Raw genomic sequence first — 13,721 nt, forward strand, 5'->3', positions numbered from 1 at the left:
GCCTCAAACGAGCACCTGGTGCGGTGTGTAAATATTGCCACTGGGGAGGCAAAGGCAGCCAGGCGTGGTGGTGCTGGCCACCCACCCCCCTCATCTGCCCTCCCTGCCCTCAAAGGTGCTCGCTAAGAGCACTTGTCTGTTAAGGATATACGGGGGTTCTTTGTTTTTGGAGCGGTAGTGCAATGGTTACGTACCCGGCGATCCAAGTTCGATTCCCGCTCATGGCCAACACAGGTGACGATTATCTTGCCCCCAAAAGTCTGTCGCGGCTGTACGGGGGATTTTTGTATATTTTTTTGCCTTCAGCTGCTGGTGCGAGAGCTGGAGCAAAGGGAGCCGGCGTTCCGGGAGGTGGTGCAGGCCGGGGAGGACTTGGTTGGCGAAGGCCACCCTGGCAATCCGACCATCCAGGTGGGAGGCTGTGCCTACACAGGCAGTCACGTGGCCACGTTTGTAATTTCATGGAACATCTGCAGCTTAGTCTCTTTTGTCACCTTTTTTTTTATCACAGTTGTTGCTATCGGTTTCTTACCGTGAGACGAATGGGCCATTCGGAACTCTGGCAGGACAGCGTAAGCCCCCTGTTTTTAGAGGATGACCAGCAGAAGCGGATATTGCAGAGCTCCTGCTGAGATCTTTTCAAGCCTGCTGCAGATTAATGCTCATCGCATGACAATCAAACTGATATTTTACATTTTCAGAGGCGGAATTTAGCCAAACGGAGTGCCGAATCAAATAAAATATTCTATACTATAATGAGCCAAGAATGTCTGTGTGTCCCGCGCGTGACGTCACTCCACGTCGACCAGCCCCCCTCATTAATAATCATGAACAGGTTACGTCCTCCACATGGACCCCCCCTCCTCATTAATAATCATGAGCAGGTGACGTTACTCCACATCGAACAGTCCCCCTCATTAATAATCATGACCAAGTGACGTCCTCCAATTGGACACCCCCCCCCATTCATAATAATTAGCAGCTGACGTCACTCCACATGGGGGGGCGAGGCGCCTCCTCCCCCCTCCTCGGTGTCGACTTACAACCCTCACTACAAAGGCAGAACCCTCACGTCACGCGATCTCCGTAACGCTGTTGAGACATCAAAGTTAAACGGACATCATGATGAACAAGGGATTATAACCTTAAAATGAACTAGATCTGTGTCACCGCGGCCTTACAGATTGCACACGAATGGATGCAATGAATATCACGTCGCGGTCTGCTTTTCGCTTCAGTTTCAGATTTACTGCAATACACCCATCCTTGGATGGGCAAAAGGCTAGTTATGGTTTATTTATAAAGTCATTGGTGACTGACATGACATTAAAGTCACTATACTGTACTTGAAAACCAGGTTTTATCATAGGCAGCTAGATTCGAATCCAGGAGCTGAGATTAGTCACAGCTGAGTGCTCTGACCTGTGGAAGAAAGTAAATTCTTGAAATAACGACTTTACAAGCAGCCGAATGTGATTGTTGCAATAATTTCACGAGCAAATTGAAACATCGTAATGGAGACAATGCATGTGTTTGCAAAAAAAATATCTGTACCAAAACAAACATTAACAACACATGAACCAGACCATTTGGTGGCTTCAGACATACATCGAAAACCTCGTACCCTGCACTCAAAGCTCACGTGGTTCTCTCACAAGGCAGCACATACAGTTATGACTGCATTGCTTTGAGTCAGCTGAAAACCAGTTCGGACATATCCCGTTGAATACAAAAGGCGTTTCGGATGTCAAACCACAATGCTAATTACGTATATTGCTTTTTGTATCTTGCTTTTCCTAATGTAGCCTTTGGGTAGACACGAATATCAAGACTCGTCCTGTTTTGATTTGCTTAGCTAAAGCGGTAACAATTCGTAACTCATTGCTGGCATTTTACTGACACTGGGAATCTGTAGACATTGCATCTGAATAAAATGTTGGCCTTCACTCTAGAAACACTGTGCCACTCTTCACTGTGTGGCACCAATCCAGAGGCGTATATCTCCTTTTAATGGCAGTTAACATAAAACAAATCTGTATTGTCTAAATGAGTGTTTTTATTTTCCATATAAAGTCAGTGATTACTAGTAAAATGTTAATACAGTAATAATGTACAGTCCTTTGTCAACACCCTGCTGGCTGAACGCCCTTCTACGCTGTGTTGGTCATGGAGGTTGTTTGACTATACTTCACCACGCTGGTTAGTCGTGTATATTTGTTATGGGGGGCCCAAGACCATTTAGAATATCAGTTGGCAACGATGTTAGCCATGACTTGAAAACATATTCAGGTCACATGCTTCATAGTGCTGTGCCCTAATCCAGTGCCACCACGCTGCCATCTGTAACACAGCGATATAATAACAAATCATTATGAATAACATATAATGTCGCATAACTGTATCTTTTTTTTTATAAATGACTTGACTTACAGCAGGTAATTTAAACTTGTCAGGAGCAAACAGTGGCCAACTCTTGCCAAGAGTGATGTGGAATCTGTGATGCCTGCAGGCCAAATAAAATAACTTGACCACGCTCATTCCGTACGCACGGCATCTAGGGAGGCTCGCACATTCATCCTCACGCGTATTCCCACGTACATGTGTCAGGTTAATGTGGGATACCTTTGCAGTGAATGTATTGGAGGTGCGATGACATTTTTTTTTTACCGCAACCTTTTCACCCTGGAGGTGGTGAACTGGTCCCAGCTCCGCACCGCCGCATGTGCTGACCATAATGCGCGTGCGCCACGTGTGCAGGCCTACCTGCTCGCCCTCAAGACCCAGTGGTCTTGGCTGCTGCAGCTGTGCTCCTGCGTCGAGACGCACCTGGTCGAGAACGATGTCTACTTCCAGGTAGCTGCCCCCCCCCCCGACAGCCTGTGGCCCTTTAAGCGTCAGCGATGTGCAATCGAGCTGCCATGTCCACGTGAGGCTCAACTGGGACACGTGGTCAGCACGTAGACCCCCCCCTCCGTCTATAAGCCCCACCCACTTTTATATAGCCACACCCACTCAGTCACTAGCCCCTTCCACACAGCGGGTGGCTTTGCTCTTTCTGATGTTGACCCGTACAATTGCTCACAGACCTCTATCACGACAGGCACCGAGAGTCAGGACATAATATGACAATTTTACAGCCATAAAATATGGCAATTTTACAGCAGTTGCCACTGGTTATTGTGACGGTCAATGTATTTACTAAGACCAACAAAGGCAACTTGGTATGGCAGTGGCATGAACGGACAGAGTTGCGTCTAGCAAATAGAAACTGTTGAGAACTGTGATGAACAATGATTGCTTTTTCGAGCACAGAACGTTGGGATATTGAGAGGCTATTGAGACCACTATCGACAACACCTTGAAAGGTGCCCGTGAACAGCTGTTGCCCCTGCGGCCTAGCATACAGCACAGGGGACCTCTGTGCGTGTGCGTGGTCGTCAGTTATTCAAGAATGCATGGGAACTGGAGAAGCACCTGCTATTGGAGCTGTTAACGTGCACAATTACAGCCACCTAAATTAAGATTACCTTGATAGCTTATCAGAAGAGCACTTGCCCATATGGCCTGCAGTACCCCGTGTGTGTGCGTGTCCATGAGTGGTCATCAGTGTGGTAGTGCAGCGGTTAGCGTGTTGCGCTACGAACCCGGTAACCCGGGTTCGATTCCCGCTCACGGCCAACGCCAGCGACGATTATCTGAACCGGTCCTGGGCCTTCCCAGGACCGACTCAGCCTCAAAGGGGTACCTGGTGCGGAGTGTAAACATCGCCACTAGGGGAGCCAAGGGTGGCCGGGCGTGGTGCTGGCCATCCACCCACCCCCTGTGCGCCACAGTGCCGGCCTTCATAGGTGCCACTCGCTAACAGCGCTTGACCCTACAAGTGTGTTGATGCTACACGGGGGGGGGATCTTTATCTTTGTGGCCATCAGTTCTTTAAGGATGCCCGGGAGCTGGAGCAGCAGCTGCGACGCGTGCAGGACGCGGTGCGGCGCCGCTACGCGTGCGACGTGAGCACTCCGCTCGCACGCCTCGAAAACCTCCTCCAGGATGCCCAGGTGAGCAGGACATCAGCATCGACGTCATCATCATCATCATTTACTGGACATCTGTGAACAATAGATTATAGCTTATTGGATTCATCCAGTATAATAATCATTCAGATTCTGATCACCAGCCATGCCCTATCTACTGCTAGGTTAAGGCATCCCTAAGCCGTTGCCTTCTCGCACGGTCTCGCGATGCAACACTCGGCTTTTGCGACCGATGTTATCCATTATAGAGGTTTTTTGTTTTTGTTTTGGGTGAAATCCCGTAAATGTAAATGTGTCGTTAAACCCGCCACCACCCGACACAGGCAACCAGTAAGGTTTCTCACGTAAACAAAACATGCCAATGAGTTTCTAGCTCAATCCCGACCCAGACGCCTGTATAGTTTGGAGTTTGCATGTCTCTCTTCTCGTGGGCGTGAGGATTTGTCTCCGGGTCTGGGAATATTATGTGAGATGTTAACTGCCTCGCCTGGTACGCAGGTCGTGGGTTTGATCTCGACCCTGACGCCTGCTGTATATTTGGAGTTTGGATATTATTTCTCCGTGGACGCTTGGACTTTTCTCCGGGTCCTCCGGTTTTTCCCTCCACATTGAGAATCAACATCACGCGTTTCGAGTATTTGGCTGCTGTAAATTTCCACGTGATCAGCCACTTCGTTGAGCTATCATTTGTGCCCAGGTTGCTTCTGAAAAAGAGCGATATACTGTAGCTCCGTAGGCCTTACCTGGTAAAATAAAAATTGTTTAGTTTTAGTTTATTAGCGCTCTGAGCCACTTGCAGTCTGTTTCACAGCCTAAAACAAACTCGACCAGGAATGTGGGAATGTTCCACACTCCGATTGAATGCATTACAGAGCAGGTGAGTGAACGAATTAATGAATGTGAATGTGTGATGGCCACAGGAGGAGAAGGAGCAGCTGTCGGAGCTCAAGGTGGGCGCATCGAAGCTGCACAAGCGAGCCAAGGGCGTGGTGCAGCTGAAGCCTCGCCGGCCCGAGTTCTCGCCGCGCTCCCCGACCCCCATCACGGCGCTCTGCAACTACCACCAGGACCAGGTGCGGCTGGCTCCGCACGGCCTCCGGCGTTGGGAGTGTCGTTGTTGTCGTTGTCTTGAGCGTCGTCGGCGTGATGTGACGAGGAGATCGATGTCTTAGAAAGTCTCGCGGAGAAGTGCATCGCCCCAGGTTTGAGAACAGTCCACAGAAGCGGATGTCACGGAACTACAAGTTACGTAGAAACATCGCCCGCCTGCTGTGAAACTACTGACGACTGTAATAGTCTGAAAACATAGCACCCGCATGTTGGCCTTGTGATATAAATCATGTTTGTTGTGTGACAGTCAGACTGATAATTATTAACATCTCTAGAGCTGGAACATATACAAAACGACATTTAATATTATCGCTCGACTTAAAAACCTGGGCGAACCTCACCTGGTATATAGGAGGTCGTGGGTTCAACCCCGACCCTGATACCTGCTGTATATTTGGAGTTTGCATGTCCCTCTCCCCATGGTTGCATGGATTTTTCTCTGGCTGCTTGGTTGAACTATCATTTGTGGTAATGTCGCTTCTCAAAAATAGCTATATAGCTCAGTTGGCCTTACCTGGTAAAATAACAAATTGTGGAATAAAAAATAAGTTTAGTTGAGCAGCCCAGGTTTGAACCCAGGAGCTCGGCGGCAGTGCCAGCTGGAACAATGCACTTTTAAATCTCGATTGAAAACTCACTTCATTGGATCGGCTTTTGTGTTATTTTCTTGTTCTTTCCCGCACCTCCAATTAGCACGGTTGGCGACGTAAAGAAAGAAGTTCAACACACACACACACGTGTACTCGGTACTCTGAGCGACACTGAAGGGAGAGACGCACGCGATCTAAATGGGAGATGGTGGGGGGGCTGTCGCTCGCGTCGCCACTTAAGAGTTTCTCGTCCGCCGGCGCCTTTGCAACAGGTGACGCTGACCAAGCACGACGAGTGCTCGCTGAGCGGGGCCGAGGACGGCCGCTGGACCGTGAGCAGCCCCTCCGGCCGCTCGGGCACCGTGCCCTCCGTCTGCTTTCTCGTGCCGGCGCCCAACAAGGAAGCGCTGGACTCCGCCGCACGGTGAGGGGGCCCCGTCCACCACCACGCAGCCGCCTACCGATCCGTCCTCGAGCACGGGGGGGGGGGGGCCCTTTTAGGGCGCCGCGGTGGCGAGATGCTAATTCCCTCGCGTGGTGGACGGAGGTCGTGGGTTTGATCCCGACCCTGACGCCTGTATATTTAGAGTTTGCGGTGTCTCTCTCCCCGTGATCGCGTGGATTTTTCTCTGGGTCCTCCGGTTTTTCCCTTCACATTGAGTATTAACATGCGTTTAGCGTATTTGGCTGTTATACATATTCACGTGATAAGCCACTTCGTTGAGATATAATTTGTGGCCAGGTCACTTCTAAAAAAGAGTTACATAGCTCAATGGGTCGTATCTGGTAAAATATTTTTTTGTGAATTCAGCCTCCGGTTTAGCGCCTCGGAGAAATGGCGAACACCAAAAATCGACCCTGAGTGTCCGCCTATTTTACCGTTATATTTTACCGTATTCTGGCCATGACCCAGACGCTTATAGGCCCAGTCGGCTCTCCATGTACAGCCCTCTCTCAATCCACTATCGGATGAAGGCCTCCTCTCAGTCATGGGGGCTGTTTGACCATACATCACCGTGCTGGATGTTGCAAATTGGTGAAGGGTCAGATATCGCTCGCCACCATAATTAACCATGGCGAGAAATCAAAGTCAGGTCGCCCAGTTGGGCTGCCATCTGGTTATGAATTAAGATTGCTTACTTAGCAACCTATTTGCCCATCCCATCAGTGATTAAGCCTAATAGTGGTATGCTGCACCGTGCGTGTGTGCGTGTGCACATGTGCGTATGTCCGTGTGTACATGTGTGGTTTGCGCGTGTATGTGTGTGTGTGTGCGCGTGTGCGTCCACTGGCCACAGGGTGGAGCAGCGGTACCAGGACAGTGTGTCTCTCTGGAAGCAGCTCTACGGCAAAATGCAGGGGCTGTTGCTGTGGCAGCACCTCCATGCTGACATGGGCATCGTCATGGCCTGGAATATCGACAACGTGAGTGCCGCGTACTGCTCACTACTCATTAACAAAACGACAAACACTCAGAAAAGCAAAGACGAGGAAACGCGGGGAGGGCTATGAGGTTCATTTTACCTTAAGTATATCTTACTTAAGGTATGAGGTTGGGCGGATGTGGGTCCCTTGTTCCTTTTTTCCCCCCAATCCCCTTGCCCCTAAATTGTCTCGAACAAGGTTGTCCAAATTAACGGCGCGAACTGACGAGATCAAGTCGCTCGTCGAGCCGCCACCCCCGCTTGTAATCCGCTCTCCCCTCCGCCAGTTCCGTGGGCTGGCAGAGCAAGACTACCTGTCCGTGATGGACGCCCTGGAGAGCCACTACGGGCAGCTGGAGGGCCACAACGAGGCGAGCCAGGCCTTCTCCGCGGCCGAGATGCAGCAGCTGCGGGGGGACGTGGCCACGTGCCGCACGCGCTACCAGCAGCTGCTGGAGCAGCTTGTGCTGGGTAAACTCGCGCTCGATTTGTCTCCAGTCCTCGTCTCGCGTCGGCTGTCGGAAAGCTGAGCAGGGTATATATATAGAGCCCTGCTGATGTGATCATACCCCCTACTGGACGTCTGTGAGACTACTGGACGTGCGTGATAAAGAACTTTAGAGCTCATCGGATTCCTCCGGTATAAATAAATATTCTCATAGGACTTGGATTAGTGACCCATCAGGAGTTGTTTGCGAGGTATGGCCATGGAGGCTCGTGTAGGATGCCGTTGGGCAGTTGGAGGCAGTGACTTGCTCACCACTTTCTCTATCTTTTAACTCTGATCATTTGTTGCATTGTTTGCTGCTGTAACTTGCTGACCCGCCCCATACCGGACATCTGTGAAAAATAGATTAATAGCTCATCAGAATAAAAAAAAATCAGATTTTGAGTCGCCGTCCAATAACAACGGAGGGCGGAGGAGCAACGCTCTCACAACAACGAGTGGTAGCGCTGGGCGGATAAAACGCAGCAAGTTCGCACAGCAGGGAGCACAGTTGGTGCATCTGCCAGTCGTCTCAGGCAGTCAATCTATGGCACCTGTGTCTGTCCCGTGGCCTCCTGCCAGCGAGCTTTAACACGGTTTAGTGCATTTCAGTTTCTTTGAGGTCAGGAGAAGCCAGGAAATTCCTTAATTGGATCTTCAACAGGTGTGTAATTAGAGGCGATGCATGCTGACCACCTTTCTCAGCGTGTTCACATCACCCGTCATTGAACAATGATCTCGATACTCGTTGGTTCTTTCGGTAAAGTCACGTAGATATAAAAATTGAATAAATGATCTGTACAAGAATTATGAGCCATACTTGTAAATCCTCTGCTGTTATCCAGGTGGTAGTGCAGTTCAGTAGTGGCCATGGCGCTGCGTACCATGGAGAGTAGTGTGGTGATACTCAGTCTAGTGTGATGAGGCATGGCCTGGTATGATGAAGATGATGATGTGACGGTGCCTCATCTGGTCTGATGATATGCGTTTTGATGCGATGGAACTTCGTCTGGTGTGTGACGACGCCTTGCCTGGTGCGTAACGACACGCCGGCTGGCGTGACGCCACCTCGCCCGGTGCGTAACCGCGCGTGGGGGCTGGTGTGACGCCGCGTGTGCCACAGAGGAGAGGACGGACGAGGACAGCGAGCAGCTGCTGTCGGACCTCGCGGCGCTTTCTCAGCGGCTGCGGGAGTGTCAAGAGCAGCTAACTCATGGCGTGCGCGCCCCCCTCGACGCCGAGACGGCGCAATACGTGCAGCTGTGCTTGACCGCGCAGGAGGTGAGCGCACTGGGATGTCCGGGGAAAGCCACGTTGAGCTACGGAATGTGCAGTGGGATGTTTACAGGCCTTTCTTTCCCTCCCTGTGCCGGACCAATTCGTCGTGCGTTCCGCGCAAACCCCCGATGCGTCGTGACGTCGTGCGTTCTCCCCTCTCCTCTGGCCACAGGGGCTGCACCGGGAGGTGGAGAGCCTCGGCTCGGAGGTGGACCGGATGGCGCGGAAGTGCGAGCCGGTGCTGAACCAAGGTGTCGCGAGCCCTCGCCTCCACGCTCTGAGGTCCCAGCTGGAGCAGCTGCAGCACTCGCTCCAGCAAACGCACAGCCTCTCGCTGCTCTACCGCGAGAAGTACGTGGCCTCACGCCGACCGCCACGCACACTCTTGTGGTCCCGCGACCGCTCCAGGCCCGACCCAATCTCCGTTGTTGGCGCCGGCGACAGGTTCCGTCGATTTTCGCTTCGCAGTCGGGGAATGATGCCGTGGTCGTCCGTCCGTTTCCAAAGGGGCAGGCGAAACCTGCTCGAGGAATTAACAGAAGCGTCAGGCTCGTCGGCGAGTTGTTTTCGACGATCGCCGGAAACAGAATAAGTGACATTTTTTTATGCCGGACGAGGATGGAGATCGCTTGCACAATGTAACAAGGAGTTCACATCAGAAGTGCCGCCAGGCGTGGGCACACGCTTTCACCGAAGTTATTCACGGCGAACATGCGACGACATGTTCTGAAAATTGGAGTGGCGAAATAAAGGCGTACATAAAGGTATAGGAATAGGTTTTACCCTTTGTGGCAATAAAACAGATGTTAACATGTTAAAACACCAAACGGAAACTTTTTCAAGGAATCCTATCTGCAGTAACCACACGTACTTGTGGTGAATATGCAGGGAAAAAAATACATGCTCTGATAATATGTGCAGTCTTTGAAACTGATTGGTCCACACCAGAGACAGCTTTCTTTGGAGCCTAGTCTCAAACAGTGTTAGACCAGAAAACGCCAAAAGGCGAACAGCACAAAGACTGCCACTATCAGGGCATTTATAGCTCGGAGTGAGCAGCTACAACATGGGACCTCTCTTGCCAGTATCAGAATATAAGAATAGGTTTTACCCTTTCTGGCAATAAAATAAAAAATCTGTTTCTGGTGTGGACCAATCATTTTCAAGGACAGTGCATATATTATCAGAGCATGTTTTTGTTTGGATGTCCACCACAAGTATCTGCGGTTAATGCAGACATCTTGCAAAAGGTTTTTGTTTGGTGTTTTAACATCTTAACACCTGTTATTGCCACAAAGGGTAAAACCTATTCTTATTTTTATACCGGCAAGAAAGATCCCATATTATAGAGGTACTAGCGGAAGTACCCGGCTTTGCCCGGGTGAAAAATATATTTCTTAAAAACCTTACATATATATACACAGATACTAAGGTATTGTCAAAGCCCGGTGGGCTGTTTGTACATTTCTCCACCAACAAATATATAAGAGGCTTTCACAAGTCCAAAAAGTTGTAGAAAGTGTGGGGTAAATAGTTGATGTCAAAAGGTTTCCGAAAATTGCGGTCTCCCCCCCCCCTCAAAAAATATCTTTACCCCTCGTAGGTATATATACTAACAACACCTTACATACAACAGAGGAAGTGGTATCTATTGACTCTGTAGTAGTATCTACTGACTGTACTGTAGTATCTACTGAGCCAGTAGTAGCTACTGACTGTGTAGTAGTATTTAGTGACTGTAATAACTACTGACCATAGTAGTATTTACTGGGCCTACAGTAGTATTTACCGACTATATACTCGTAACGACTAACTGTATAGTATCTGCTGACTCTATAGTTGTATCCACTGACTATAGTAGTAACTACAAAATCTATAGCAGTATCTACTCACTCTATAATAGTATCTACTGACTCTAGTAGCTACTCACCGTGGTAGTATGTACTGACTGTATAGTAGTATATACTGACTGTAGCAGTATTGACTGACTGTAGCGGTATATACTGACTGTTTTAGTATTTACTATAGCGGTATCTACCAACTCGATAGCAGTATCTACTATCGCTACAGCAGTGTATACCGACTGAGGTCGTACCTGCTATCACTACAGCAGTGCATACTGCTGTGTTGGTACCTGTTATGAAGACAGCAGTGCATATTGTGGTGGAACCTGCTATGATTACAACAGTGCATAGTGCTGTGGTGGTATCTGCTATGATGAGAGGAGTACATATTGTGGTGGTGGTACCTGGTATGATAACAGCAGTGCATATTGACTGTACTCATCATTCACCCTCACCATTCACCACTCACAACTCACCCTTACCACTCATCCTCACCACTCACCACTCCCACTCACTATTCACCATTCACCCTCACAACTCACCACTCACCAACCTCCCTCACCAATCTCCCTCACCACTCACCCTCACCACTCACCCTCACCACTCACCCTCACCACTCACCAATCACCACTCACCCTCACCACTCACTCTCACCACTAACCCTCACCACTAACCCTCACCACTCTCACTCACCACTCTCCCTCACCACTCACTCTCACCATTCACCCTCACCATTCAGCCTCACCACTCACCCTCACCACTCACCGTCACAACCACCACTCACCCTCACCACTCAACTTCACCCTCACTACTCACCATTCATCCTCACAAATCACCACTGACCAATCACCACTCACCACTCTCCACTAACCCTCACCACTCAACCTCACCACTCACCCTCAAAACTAACCACTCTCTCACCACTCACCCTCACCACTCAGCACTCACCCTCACCACTCACCCTCACCACTCACCCCTCACCGCTCACCACTCACCCATCACCACTCACAACCGCCACTCACCCTCACCACTCATCCTCACCACTCACCCTCACAACAACCACTCACCCTCACCACTCACCCTGACCACTCACCACTCATCCTCACCAATCACACCCTCACCAATCACCACTCAGCCGCACTGCTCACCCTCACCACTCACGCTCACCCTCACCACTCACCCCTCACTAATCACCACTCATAACCGCCACTCACCCTCACCACTCACCACTCACCCTTAACACTCACCCTCACCACTCACCGTCACCACTCACCCTCACTACTCACCACTCATCCTCACCAATCACACCCTCAACAATCACCACTCACCCTCACAACTCACCCTCACCACTCACTCTCACCACTCACCCTCACAACAACCACTCACCCTCACCGCTCAGCACTCACCCTCACTACTCACCCTCACCACTCACCACTAATCCTCACCAATCACACCCTCACCACTTGCCACTCACCCTCACCATTCACCCTCACCACTCTCCCTCACCACTCTCCCTCACCACTCACCAGTCACGCTCACCACTCACCCTCACTACTCACCACTCACCCTCAACACTCACCCTCACCTCTCACCACTCACCCTCACCACTCACCCTCACCACTCACCCTGACCACTCACCACTCATCCTCACCAATCACACCCTCAACAATCACCACTCACCCTCACCACTCACGCTCAACACTCACCCTCATCACTCATGCTCACCACTAACCCTCACCACTCACCCTCACCACTCACTAATCACCTCTCACAACCGTCACTCACCCTCACCACTCACTCTTACCACTCACCCTCATCACTCACCCTCACCACTCACCCTCACAACAACCACTCACCCTTACTACTCATCCTCACCAATCGCACCCTCACCAATCACCACTCACCCTCACCGCTCACTACTCAACCTCACCCTCACCACTCACGCTCACCCTCACCACTCACCTCTCACTAATCACCACTCACAACTGCCACTCAACCTCCCCACTCACCCTCACCACTCACCCTCACCAATCACCACTCACCCTCACCACTCACCCTCACCATTCACCCTCACCACTTTCCCTCACCACTCTCCCTCACCACTCACCCTCACCACTCACCAGTCACGCTCACCACTCACCCTCACTACTCACCACTCACCCTCAACACTCACCCTCACCACTCACCACTCACCCTCAACACTCACCCTCACCGCTCACCACTCACCCTGACCACTCACCACTCATCCTCACCAATCACATCCTCACCAATCACCACTCACCCTCACTGCTCACCCTCACCGCTCACCCTCACCACTCACGCTCACCCTCACCACTCACCCCTCACTAATCACCACTCACAACCGCCACTCACCCTCACCACTAACCCTCACCACTCACCCTCACCACTCACTAATCACCTCTCACAACCGTCACTCACCCTCACCACTCACTCTTACCACTCACCCTCACCACGCACCCTCACAACAACCACTCACCCTCACAACAACCACTCACCCTCACTACTCACCCTCACCAATCACACCCTCACCAATCACCACTCACCCTCACTGCTCACCACTCAACCTCACCAATCACGCTCATCCTCACCACTCACCCCTCACTAATCACCACTAACAACCGCCACTCACCCTCCCCACTCACCCTCACCAATCACCACTCACCCTCACCACTCACTACTCACCCTCACCACTCTCCCTCACCACTCTCCCTCACCACTCACCACTCTCCCTCACCACTCTCCCTCACCAGTCACGCTCACCACTCACCACTCACGCTCACCACTCACTACTCACCCTAACCACTCACCACTCACCCTCAACACTCACCCTCATCGCTCACCACTCACCCTCACCACTCACCCTGACCACTCACCACTCACCCTCACTGCTCACCCTCACTGCTCACCCTCACCACTCACCCTAACCACTCACGCTC

General features: G+C 50.9%; 1 protein-coding gene across 5 annotated transcripts in view; it reads left to right on the top strand.

Moving 5' to 3' along the window:
• Positions 1-13,721, top strand: part of LOC144935794 (plectin-like) — a 109,023-nt gene that overhangs the window by 53,654 nt on the left and 41,648 nt on the right. For all 5 annotated transcript variants that reach the window (XM_078862545.1, XM_078862547.1, XM_078862546.1 and 2 more), the window contains 9 exons: positions 307-411; positions 2,758-2,853; positions 3,930-4,055; positions 4,952-5,104; positions 6,004-6,155; positions 7,030-7,156; positions 7,443-7,626; positions 8,766-8,923; positions 9,093-9,271. In XM_078862545.1, the coding sequence (XP_078718671.1) occupies positions 307-411; positions 2,758-2,853; positions 3,930-4,055; positions 4,952-5,104; positions 6,004-6,155; positions 7,030-7,156; positions 7,443-7,626; positions 8,766-8,923; positions 9,093-9,271 (1,280 nt within the window). The remainder of the gene's footprint in view (positions 1-306; positions 412-2,757; positions 2,854-3,929; positions 4,056-4,951; positions 5,105-6,003; positions 6,156-7,029; positions 7,157-7,442; positions 7,627-8,765; positions 8,924-9,092; positions 9,272-13,721) is intronic.

Source organism: Lampetra fluviatilis, chromosome 14 (assembly GCF_964198595.1).
Source record: "Lampetra fluviatilis chromosome 14, kcLamFluv1.1, whole genome shotgun sequence".
Lineage (NCBI taxonomy): Eukaryota > Metazoa > Chordata > Hyperoartia > Petromyzontiformes > Petromyzontidae > Lampetra > Lampetra fluviatilis.